Raw genomic sequence first — 13,286 nt, forward strand, 5'->3', positions numbered from 1 at the left:
TATAGTATAATATGTATTGCATGATAGGTATAGTATATGTATGCTATGATATGTATAGTATATGTATTGTATGATACAGTATATAGTATATGTATATAGTAGTATATGTATATAGTAGGATATGTATAGTATGATATGTATATAGTATAGGTATATAGTATGATATGTATAGTAGGATATGTATATAGCATAGGTATAGTATGATATGTATAGTATAGGTATTATATAGTATGATATGTATAGTATAGGTATATAGTATGATATGTGAAGTAGGATAGGTATAGTATGATAGTATAGTATAGGTATATAGTAGGCTATGTATAGTATGATATGTATAGTATAGGTATATAGTAGGTTATGTATAGTATAGGTATAGTTTGATATGTATATAGTATAGGTATAGTATGATATGTATAATATAGTTATTATATAGTATGATGTATAGTATAGGTATATAGTAGGATATGTGTAGTAGGGTGTGTATAGTATGATATGTATAGTATAGGTATAGTATGATATGTATAGTATAGGTATAGTAGGATATGTATATAGTATAGGTATAGTATAGTATGATATGTATAGTATAAGTATATAGTAGGATATGTGTAGTAGGATATGTATAGTATAGGTATATAGTAAGATATGTGTAGTAGGATATGTATAGTTTAGGTATATAGTATGAGTATATAGTATATAGTATGATATGTATAGTATAGGTATAGTATGATATGTATAGTATTATATGTATAGTATAGGTATTATATATTATGATATGTATATATAGTATAGGTATATAGTACGATATGTATAGGTATAGTATGATATGTATAGTATAGGTATTATATAGTATGATCTGTATAGTATAGGTATAGTAGGATATATATATATATATATATATATATATATATATATATATATATATATATATATATATATATATATATATATATATATATATATATTTATCTATCTATCTATATATATATATATATATATATATATATATATATATATATATATATATATATATATATATATATATATATATACATATATATATAGTATAGGTATATAGTGCGATGTGTAGTAGTATGTAGTCCCATCCACCATAGTGCTGATGATGATTGATGAAGATGATTTCCCGAGGATTGGAGTCCCATATAAGGCAGTGGGGGGGCGTGTCGCTCGGCCGTGTCTCCAGCAGGGGGCGGTGTCCCATATAAGTAGTGCTGATAGTGTACAATCCGACACACTGACTATGATCTAGAGAGCGGCTTACCCGGAGATTACCCGGACAGTCCAGCAGATGAGAGGGAGCAGTGCAGAGATTCCGTCCTCCTCATCAGCACACTACAAGAAAGCCAATGCACGGATTAGATGAAATATGCTGGGGCTCCACAACAGCTAAAAGGATCTTATCCGAGCTCCCTGGTCTGGATTGCGGCATCTTTTCCTTATGAAGAAGACAAAAGTAAGTAGTTGGGGATTACTATGGCAGGAAAGCAGACATGTCACCGATCCAGGTGTTGTATGGAGTGATGTGTGCAGCCCTCTCCACCACAGGACGTACACTCTGCAGTTTGATATGGACAGTGCCCGCGGTGTGCCCTGGGCACACATGTATCCTGGAAGTATATCGGTCGGGGGCACAGGGACTCCTCTCAGGGTTTTAGTGCCTGCATGCCAGGATTGCCAGGACCGGGAGAGAATGTGCAGCTCAATGAATTTAAATGCCACCCAAGTAGAGAGCTGGGTGATTAGGTATCAGCCTGTGGCAGAGCTGGCATAGAGCACTGGGTGCATAAGATTAATACCAGCCTGAAGAAAAACTGTCATAGAGCACTGGGTGCCTAGAATTTGTGTAATCCCGGGGCAGAGCTGGCATAGTGTGCTGATTACATAAGATTACTATCAGTCTGGGGCAGAGCAGGCATAGGGTACTGGGTGCATAGATATAGTGCCATCCAGGGCAGAGCTGACAGAGTACTAAGTGCATAGGATTGGTACCATCTTGGGACAGAGCACGCATAGAGTACTGGGTGCATAGAATTGGTACCAGTATGGGGGGCAGAGCAGGCATAGGGTAGTGGGTGCAAAGAATTAGTGCCTTCCAGGGATAGAGCAGGCATAGAGCACTGGGTACATAGAATTGGTACCAGTATGGGGGGGGGGGGGGGCAGAGCAGGCATAGGGTACTGGGTGCATAGAATTAGTGCCTTCCAGGGGCAGAGCAGGCATAGAGTACTGGGTGCATAGAACTGGTGCCATCCAGGGGCAGAGCAGGCATAGAGTACTAGGTGCATAGGATTGGTGACAGCCAGAGGCAGAGCAGGCATAGAGTACTCAGCGCATATGATTTGTGCTATCCAGGGACAGAACTAGCATAGAGTACACAGTGCATATGATTGGAGCCATCCAGGGGCAGAGGAAGCATAGAGTACCCCATGCATAGGATTGGTGCCATCCAAGGCAGAGCTGGCATAGAATACTCCCTGCATAGGATTGGTGCTATCCAGGGGCAGAACTGGCATAGAGTACTCAGAGTATATGATTGGAGCCATTGAGGGGCAAAGCAGGCATAGAGTACCCCATGCATAGGATTGGTGCCATCCTATGCAGAGCTGGCATAGAATACTCAGTGCATAGATAGGATTGGTTCCAACCTAGGGCAGAGGTGGCATAAAATATTCAGTGCATGGGATTGATGCCATCCTGGGACAGAGCTGGCATAGAATACTATGCACATAGGATTGGTACCATCCAGGGACAGAGCTGGCATAGAGCACTGGGTATTTAGAATTGCTGGCACAGAGCACAGAATGCTAGGGGTAGGGGAAGTACAGGAGAGGGATTATTTTTGCCTGACTTGTTGCTATTTGCATTTTGCTATTGTACTTTTTGAGAGATATTTGGCTTTGCTCCTACTGGAGATCCTTCTTGCAAAACAGGCTTTAGGTTGTGGGTTTTCCATTGTCCCCAGAGGCAATCTTGCTATAGGCTTCAATATTCGGAGGGCTTGCAGTGCACACTGGTGGGGTCAAATGATTAGTGTGAACCCCGCAGCCTCCAATGCATAATGCACTTTGGGACAAGACGCCGTTTGAAAGTGTCAGCAACTTGCATTTGCCTTGTGGCTCTCTCTGTATCCTTCAGTAATTATGACAGTCGTTTTCTGGAATGTTAAGTCTGTGTGATTTTACAGCCAGAGGTCAATCAATTGTAACTTCTAGAGAGTTTCATTGCTGCAGGAACCATCCTGGATCATATGATTATATTGCATTCATAAAAAGTAAAATGTCACAGTGCACGCCGGTCATTGGGCAGGACTGGGACTGTATGACAGTGGGTGCAGCCATGCACACATATCTCAAAGAGCAAACCCTTACCCACAGAGGAGTTTGCTCTTTGGAAATCATATGCATTGTAAATTGTCACTTGTTTTTTAATTTCTCAGTACATTGTTCAGAAAGAAAATTCTATTGCTAAAAACTTGCTAAAAATGCTAATTGCTTGGCTGTCACTTGTACTTTCTCAGTCTTTGGCTCCAAGCAAGTAAGCAGAAAGTGAAGTCTGAGTTCCCGTCCTGCATACTTATTTATATCAGAAAAGTTTTGAAGCTGTAGGACCGGTGTGGGTGTCAGGCAAATAGCATTTTAGCAAGCTGAGGCCAGAAATGGCTCATATATCCCTTGTATAGATTTCATTGCAAGGGCATAGCTACAGTCATTCGATTGTGCAGGCCCAGTACTGTGCAGCTACTGTAGTCCGCACTTGGATGTATATGTGGCTCAACACTTTGGATCACTAATGCCCCACACACACGGTCGGAATTTCCGACGGAAAAAGCCAGATCGGAGTATGTTGTCGGAAAATCCGATCGTGTGTGGGCTCTATCGGACATTTTCCATTGGAATTTCCAACGGAAAAAGTTTGAGAGCAAGATCTAAAATTTTCCGACAACAAAATACGTAGAGAATTCCAACGCACAAAGTGCCATACATGCTCAGAAAAAAAATTGGAGACGAAAGCTATTGGCTACTGGCCTCTATGTAGTCCCGTCGTACGATGTTTACTTCACCTCGTTCCGAACGATCTAAATCCGTCAGAAAGAATCTGATGGATTTTGTGGTCGGAATGTCCGACCGTGTGTATGGGGCATTCGTTGTTTTCCTTAGACTTTTACAAGGAATGGATCTCAGTACTGGGAGTAAAAGGGATCATTCAGAGAGGAATTGCATTTTACATAATGCACATGGTTAACAGTCTATACATCTGTATGCAAGATGTTCCCCTGCGTTTTACATGGACTCAGTTCCATGCGTGTTTGAGCAGATTGGGAATAAAATGGATGCAGATAAGATAAATCACAAAAATGTACAGTCATCCACTGCAATCCATGTAATACATACAGAGAACAAACATACATCACTATATATACAAAAAAAAAACTTTTTTTCTTGTCTCCCATTAACATTATTCAACACTAAGTAAAACCAGATATTTGTAAGAAGGGGCATTGCAAAGCTACACATTACTTTAAATTCTAGATAGATAGTTAATTAATATATACATAGTTATATACGATATATCAGTGTTAGCTACATCTTCTACTTGCAGTAGTCACATTATGTATTATGGAAAGCAGTCATGTAAAAACATGGGACTTCCTATCAATAGCTACAATGTATCCCTTCATATACTTTAAATTTGTTACAATAACATATACTTTAAATTTGTTACAATAGCATATACTTAAAATTTGTTACAATAACATATACTATACATTTGTTACATGATTCCATTCACATAACACACTACAAAATATTTAGAAATGGCTGTTTGCCTTCTTGCTTGTTTTAAAAATTCTACCTAGTTTTCCCCTTCTGTGTAAGGGACTGGGGGAGCTGGTTTACCATAATTAACCCTGTCTGTACTCTGCTGGCAGATCTCATTATCAGTTGTAAACTAGATGCTAAAGCTAGGGTTACACTGTGAATTGCCACGTGCCGCAATCCTATGCGATTCAGTGTGGTGAAAATCGAGCCCATTCATGTGGAATGGTTTCAGATTGCACTGCATCGCAAAACAAAGCTGTGCATGCACTACTTTGGAAATACACTGCAACCAGATCGCATGCTACTTTTGTACCATGTGATCGGATGCAGGCAAACGCGTGGGCTTCCTCTGGTTACTCCGGTTTCCTCCCACACTCTAAAGACATGCTGGTAGGTTAATTGCTCCTGGAAAAATTGGCCCTAGTGTGTGTATGAATGAATGTGAGTTAGGGACTTTAGATTGTTAAATCCTTGAGGACAGGGACTGAAGTGAATGTGCAATATATATGTAAAGCACCATGTACATTGAAGTACCTGTAATAAATAAATAAATAGTTCTCAAGGATATGGTGTTATGTTGAATAGTAATGCACTTTAAAAAATATTCTCTTAGGCAGGCCATTCATGGTTCAATAGGAACCAGCTGAGATTTGAACTGTGTATGAGCAGGCTGAAAGTTCCAAGTTGACCGATCAATCAACTTGGGTACAACCAGCTTGCCAGGTTTTCTTGTGATTATTGTTGCCATAGCCGCCAGCAATAATCTGTCTTCCAGCGGGCATGGTTCCCCTGCCCTCTCCTGCCCCTGCAGCGGGAGAAGACAATGGCCCAGCAGGAGGGATTCCCACATCAACACTGTGTTGATGGAGGAATCAAGCAAATTTCTTTCCTGCAACCAAGAAATTCACTCTGTGTATGGCCAGCCTTAGTCCTTCCCTTAATTGCACATTCAGTCTGGCCATACACTATTAGATTTTTTTTTTCTCATTCAGTCTGCGGTCTAAACAAACAAAAATGGATTCCTCCATCCACGCTACATAGCACGGATGGACAAACCTCCTCCTGTGGCTGTTGTACTCTGAGAGCTGGCACCAGAATACTTGAAGAGCGCCTACAGCAGATTGGATACAGGCACTGTCTGGCTGACATTTTTCTGCCCCGGCTCCTTTGATTGTTTGATCGCAGGATGGTGGGTGGCTGGCAGCAGGGCCACCCACAAAGTGAATTTTAGACTGTTTATGAGGAACCAGACAACATTTGAACAATTTAAAACTAGAAAGGTAAGGAATGTTTTTTGGAACATTTTTGGGTATGTTGTGTGAATGGCATCACATGCCAAATATTAGCGAGGGTTTCTTAAATCTAACTCCAAAATTGGAAATGCACTTTAAGTCAATGTCTCCATTTAGAACCAGCAGACGTCTTGCAGTGCCATTGATTTAGTGCGTTTACTGTAATGTCTGTCAATATGGAGATGACAACACATCTGCCAATACTGTGAAACAAAAGGCTGTCAAGGGCACCCTCGTAAAACAGGTATTTTCTTAAATAAACAAGAGTTTCACATATCTACAGCTTTCCTGTATTTTATTTACATTTTTTAGCTGATAACATTCAAACAGGTTTAGCCAAACATTCCCTTTATCCATACTTCATTCCTTCCGAATCCAGGAGCGAAGTGCAGGCACTTTGAATGTATTGACCTCATGGGAGAACGGATACATGATTCCTGTAATACTCGCAGAAGTATTAAAGCAAAGTAACTTTGAAGTAGGGTAGGATTAAAGATTTCTAATACAACTTTGCCAGGGTTTGTCATCAAAGCTGGAATGTGGCAGAGGTGAGAGGTACACTTCACCTCCGGTTTGTAATGACCAATAACGTCTCCTGGCCCACATCTGGTCAGTGACCTTGTGTAAGCAATGAGTTAAACTTCATAGTCCTGTTTAACAGAGGCCAAAGGCATTATCAGTTATCAAAGTCTTAAGTCCTAGTTGTATCCTTGTAAAAGATAAATGGAGTGAGCTTGAAAATTGCCATGAAGAGCTTCCTTGAGAGATAGAAGGGCTAGCTGAGTATGGTTTCCTCATTTTCTGGTGAACTACAAGTCTCAGAATGCTGTGTTGGAAAGTGTATTTTTTACCAGTATCTAAGGTCCCTATCTCACATACATAGATATATTGTGCCTTCACATCAGTCCCTGGCTCAAGGAGCTTACAATCTAAGGTCCCTATCTCACATACATACATACATATATTGTATGTTCACATCAGTCCCTTGCTCAAGGAGCTTACAATCTAAGATCCGTATCTCAGATACATACATATATTGTGTATTCACATCCCTACACTCATGGAGCTTACAATATAAGATCCCTATCTCAGATACATACATGTATTGTGCATTCGCATCCCGGCCTGCACTCAAGAAGCTTACCATCTAAGGTCTCTATCTCACATACATATATTGTGCATTCACATCAGTTTCTGTGCTCAAGGAGCTTACAATCTAAGGTCCCTATCTCACATACATACATCTATTGTACGTTTATATGAGTCCCTGTGTACAAGGAGCGTACAATCTAAGGTCCCTATCTCACATACATACATATATTGTACATTCACATCAGTCCCTGTGCTCAAGGAGCTTACAATCTAAGATCCCTATCTCGCATGCATACATATATTGTACGTTCACATCAGTCCCTGTGCTCAAGGAGCTTACAATCTAAGATCCCTATCTCGCATGCATACATTTATTGTATGTTCACATCAGTCCCTGCATTCAGGGAGCTTACAATCTAAGGCCCTTATCTCACATACATACATATATTGTACGTTCACATCAGTCCCTGCCCTCAAGGATCTTACAATCTAAGGTCCCTATCTCGCATACATACATATATTGTGTATTCACCTCAGTCCCTGCGCTCAAGGAGCTTACAATCTAAGATCCCTATCTCACATACATAAATATATTGTACGTTCACATCGGTCTCTGCGCTCAAGGAGCTTACAATCTAAGGTCCCTATCACACATACATACATATATTGTACGTTCACATCAGTCTCTGTGCTCAAGATTACAATCTAAGGTTCCTATCCCAAACAGACATCTGCTGGCACAAAGATTGCACAGGTCCATTTTTCCTTCATCACAAGATCAGGATGGACATGGATGTCGTAAAAGTGCCATCTGTACTAAGAAGGGGATCTGTCCACAGAGGGCGGCTGTGTGAAAGGGACCTTATTAAATTTTTACATATTGTACATCCACATCAGTCCCCGTCTTGAAGGAGCTTACAATCTAAGGTCCCTAACGCAAGCACAGGGAGAACATGCAACTCCATACATGTCGTAGTTGGGATTTGAACTGATGACCCTAGTGCTGCAAGATGCTAAATAAATACCTGTAATAAATAAATACATTAAGAGGGGAATTTGCTCACTTCCTGGTGTATCTACAGAACAGTAATTAAATGTCAATTCCCTCAATAGGATTCTGACTTATGAACAGGTCCCAGAATTATGAACTTGCTTAATGACTGACAATGGCTTATGCAAGTTTTTCCTATACGAAGACTGCCAATGCCCTGGAAACCAATTTAATGTAGCAGGATGGAGTAGTATTACCAACTAAATAAAAATGCCTTGGCATCATGCAAAGATTTTCTATAAACAATAACTGACTGCCAGATTTGGTCTATGCGTAGATTTGTACTTAATGAACAGGTCCCACCCGTTTTGTTGCATCATTTTTTTTTTTTTTTTTTTACTGGCCTAATAATGATTCTAGAGAAGGGGTTGTTTTCCTGGTTTATGGCTTTAGTAATGACACAAAGCAAAGAGCACTGTTATATCGCTTTAGATAAAGGGTCACAGTTTATCCGATGGCAGGCTTATAAATATTTAATTCTGATTGGCAGCCAAGGGTTACTAGAATACTTTTGTTTTGCAGTGTGGTATAAAATAAGCCAGTTACTTTAAGGCCAACACCAGGAAAAATAAAAAATAAATACCCTTTCACTGCAAGGGTTATATGATCATGAGGTTTAGGGGGTAGAGGTACAGAGAGGATTACTTACCCTATCCCCTGCATTGAGAGGTGAGGGAGGAGAAACACCAATACACTGTGAGCAGAAGTCTGATCATTGGAGGAGAGCAAACTGAGTTCCTAGCATAGCTAGAAAACTGACCACCCTTTGTGTAGTCAGTTTTTAATAGGAAAATAGAGGGACTGGCAAGAACACCAGGAAGAAATACAAAGAGAGCAGAATATTTGTCATACAAATACATTGCTCAACAGACACATACACTATATTGTCAAAAGTATTAGGACACCTTTACACGCACATGAACTTTAATTGCATACCAGTCTTAGTACAAAGGGTTTGATATTGAGTTGGCATACCCTTTACAGCTATAACAGCTTTAACTCTTCTGGGAAGGCTGTCCACAAGGTTTAGCTGTATGTCTATGGGAATGTTTGATCATTCTTCCAGAAGTGCATTTGTGAGGTCAGGCACTGATGTGGATGAAAAGGCTTGGCTCACAGTCTTCGCTCCAATTCATCCCAAAGGTGTTCTATCAGGTTAAGGTCAGGACTCTGTGCAAGCCAGTCAAGTTCCTCCACCCCAAACTTGCTCATCCATGTGGGCCAACTCAATATTGAACCCTATGGATTAAGACTGGGATGTCATTTATATTCATGTGTGTATAAAGTCAGGCATCCCAATACTTTTGACAATATAGTGTATCAGGAATAGTGATGGCCGAACGGTTCGCCCGGCGGTCGTTTCGCGGCGAATTTCCGACTTTCGCCGTCCGCGGGTTCGAACGCCTTTTTCCGTCGTTCGCCCCGGCGGACTTACGTGTTTAATGTATACAAGAACTTTAACCTTTCGTGACACGTTTATCATGTGTTACAGGACAACCAATTGAGACATGACAGCTCATGGACACTTGGACATTCCCCCTAACCTATAAATACACCCGATCCGGTGGCCATTTTACATTCTTTCTTCTGTCACTGTAGGGAAAGGATCCTGTGTGGAGTAGGGACAGAGAAAACGCTAGCTATTTGGTACACAAAAGTTCTTTTCAGGACTGGTATAGGTGTTAGGTCAGCAGCCTGAGTTTCTTTTGTCAGTTTAGATAAAGGGACAGAGCGCTGTATGCTGCTATTTTAGGGACAGCTCAGCCAGATTAGTCTTTCTTCATCATCATCATCATCATCATCATTAGCTGTTACTATCAGGTCCACAAAAGAGCTGTTCCAGCTAATCGTTCCAGCCTACTCTTTTTTGCCAATTTGTATAGGGACAGGCAGGAAGCAGTGTGTCAGGCAGTGAGGATAATTTTAAAGACTTGCTGTTACTATTAGTTCCACAAAGGTTCTTTTCAGGACTGGTATCAGTGGTACGGTAATAGGCTTGTACACGTATAATATTCTTTCTTCCAAATATAGAAAGAATATTATACTTGACTGCTGCCCTTCTGCTGCAGTCTGCTAATCATTCACAACTCACTTGTTCCACAAAAGTTCTTATAAGGACTGGTAACTTGGTCTGTCTAGGGTGCTACGGTACATAGGCTTGGGTGCGGTACAGTCTGCTGTTCTGTAAGGACCGCTATCGGTCCACAATAGATAGGGTTGCCGTGCACTACTGCTGACCGCTGCCCTATACTGCAGCAGTCCTTCAGCGGTATAGGGACTGACGCACAGTCTGCTAAACACTAATACACAACCTGCTTGGTCCACAAAAGTTCTTATAAGGACTGGTAACTTGGTATAGGGTGCTACGGTACATAGGCCTGAGTGCGTTACAGTCTGCTGTTCTGTAAGGACCGCTATCGGTCCACAATACATAGGGTTGCCGTGCACTACTGCTGACCGCTGCCCTATACTGCAGCAGTCCTTCATTGGTATAGGGACTGACGTACAGTCTGCTAATCACTAACACACAACCTGCTTGGTCCACAAAAGTTCTTATAAGGACTGGTAACTTGGTATAGGGTGCTACGGTACATAGGCCTGAGTGCGTTACAGTCTGCTGTTCTGTAAGGACCGCTATCGGTCCACAATACATAGGGTTGCCGTGCACTACTGCTGACCGCTGCCCTATACTGCAGCAGTCCTTCATTGGTATAGGGACTGACGTACAGTCTGCTAATCACTAACACACAACCTGCTTGGTCCACAAAAGTTCTTATAAGGACTGGTAACTTGGTATAGGGTGCTACGGTACATAGGCCTGAGTGCGTTACAGTCTGCTGTTCTGTAAGGACCGCTATCGGTCCACAATACATAGGGTTGCCGTGCACTACTGCTGACCGCTGCCCTATACTGCAGCAGTCCTTCAGCGGTATAGGGACTGACGCACAGTCTGCTAAACACTAACACACAACCTGCTTGGTCCACAAAAGTTCTTATAAGGACTGGTAACTTGGTATAGGGTGCTACGGTACATAGGCCTGAGTGCAGTACAGTCTGCTGTTCTGTAAGGACCGCTATCGGTCCACAATACATAGGGTTGCCGTGCACTACTGCTGACCGCTGCCCTATACTGCAGCAGTCCTTCATTGGTATAGGGACTGACGTACAGTCTGCTAATCACTAACACACAACCTGCTTGGTCCACAAAAGTTCTTATAAGGACTGGTAACTTGGTATAGGGTGCTACGGTACATAGGCCTGAGTGCGTTACAGTCTGCTGTTCTGTAAGGACCGCTATCGGTCCACAATACATAGGGTTGCCGTGCACTACTGCTGACCGCTGCCCTATACTGCAGCAGTCCTTCATTGGTATAGGGACTGACGTACAGTCTGCTAATCACTAACACACAACCTGCTTGGTCCACAAAAGTTTTTATAAGGACTGGTAACTTGGTATAGGGTGCTACGGTACATAGGCCTGAGTGCAGTACAGTCTGCTGTTCTGTAAGGACCGCTATCGGTCCACAATACATAGGGTTGACGTGCACTACTGCTGACCGCTGCCCTATACTGCAGCAGTCCTTCATTGGTATAGGGACTGACGTACAGTCTGCTAATCACTAACACACAACCTGCTTGGTCCACAAAAGTTCTTATAAGGACTGGTAACTTGGTATAGGGTGCTACGGTACATAGGCCTGAGTGCAGTACAGTCTGCTGTTCTGTAAGGACCGCTATCGGTCCACAATACATAGGGTTGCCGTGCACTACTGCTGACCGCTGCCCTATACTGCAGCAGTCCTTCATTGGTATAGGGACTGACGTACAGTCTGCTAATCACTAACACACAACCTGCTTGGTCCACAAAAGTTTTTATAAGGACTGGTAACTTGGTATAGGGTGCTACGGTACATAGGCCTGAGTGCAGTACAGTCTGCTGTTCTGTAAGGACCGCTATCGGTCCACAATACATAGGGTTGACGTGCACTACTGCTGACCGCTGCCCTATACTGCAGCAGTCCTTCAGCGGTATAGGGACTGACGCACAGTCTGCTAATCACTAACACACAACCTGCTTGGTCCACAAAAGTTCTTATAAGGACTGGTAACTTGGTATAGGGTGCTACGGTACATAGGCCTGAGTGCGTTACAGTCTGCTGTTCTGTAAGGACCGCTATCGGTCCACAATACATAGGGTTGCCGTGCACTACTGCTGACCGCTGCCCTATACTGCAGCAGTCCTTCAGCGGTATAGGGACTGACGCACAGTCTGCTAAACACTAACACACAACCTGCTTGGTCCACAAAAGTTTTTATAAGGACTGGTAACTTGGTATAGGGTGCTACGGTACATAGGCCTGAGTGCAGTACAGTCTGCTGTTCTGTAAGGACCGCTATCGGTCCACAATACATAGGGTTGCCGTGCACTACTGCTGACCGCTGCCCTATACTGCAGCAGTCCTTCATTGGTATAGGGACTGACGTACAGTCTGCTAATCACTAACACACAACCTGCTTGGTCCACAAAAGTTCTTATAAGGACTGGTAACTTGGTATAGGGTGCTACGGTACATAGGCCTGAGTGCGTTACAGTCTGCTGTTCTGTAAGGACCGCTATCGGTCCACAATACATAGGGTTGCCGTGCACTACTGCTGACCGCTGCCCTATACTGCAGCAGTCCTTCATTGGTATAGGGACTGACGTACAGTCTGCTAATCACTAACACACAACCTGCTTGGTCCACAAAAGTTCTTATAAGGACTGGTAACTTGGTATAGGGTGCTACGGTACATAGGCCTGAGTGCGTTACAGTCTGCTGTTCTGTAAGGACCGCTATCGGTCCACAATACATAGGGTTGCCGTGCACTACTGCTGACCGCTGCCCTATACTGCAGCAGTCCTTCATTGGTATAGGGACTGACGTACAGTCTGCTAATCACTAACACACAACCTGCTTGGTCCACAAAAGTTCTTATAAGGACTGGTAACTTGGTATAGGGTGCTACGGTACATAG

The 13,286-nt window shown here is 42.4% G+C and overlaps 1 protein-coding gene across 1 annotated transcript in view; it reads left to right on the plus strand.

Annotated features, from left to right (window-relative positions):
• Positions 1-1,240: 1,240 nt before the first annotated feature.
• The window catches only part of KITLG (KIT ligand), a 104,898-nt gene continuing 92,852 nt past the window's right edge, over positions 1,241-13,286 (plus strand). Inside the window, exon 1 of the mRNA XM_077471267.1 lies at positions 1,241-1,471. Coding sequence (XP_077327393.1) covers positions 1,457-1,471 — 15 coding nt within the window. The 5' untranslated portion in view covers positions 1,241-1,456. The remainder of the gene's footprint in view (positions 1,472-13,286) is intronic.

Source organism: Lithobates pipiens, unplaced genomic scaffold (assembly GCF_037356315.1).
Source record: "Lithobates pipiens isolate NorthernLeopardFrog02 unplaced genomic scaffold, aLitPip1_a1.2 Scaffold_8, whole genome shotgun sequence".
NCBI classification, from domain to species: domain Eukaryota; kingdom Metazoa; phylum Chordata; class Amphibia; order Anura; family Ranidae; genus Lithobates; species Lithobates pipiens.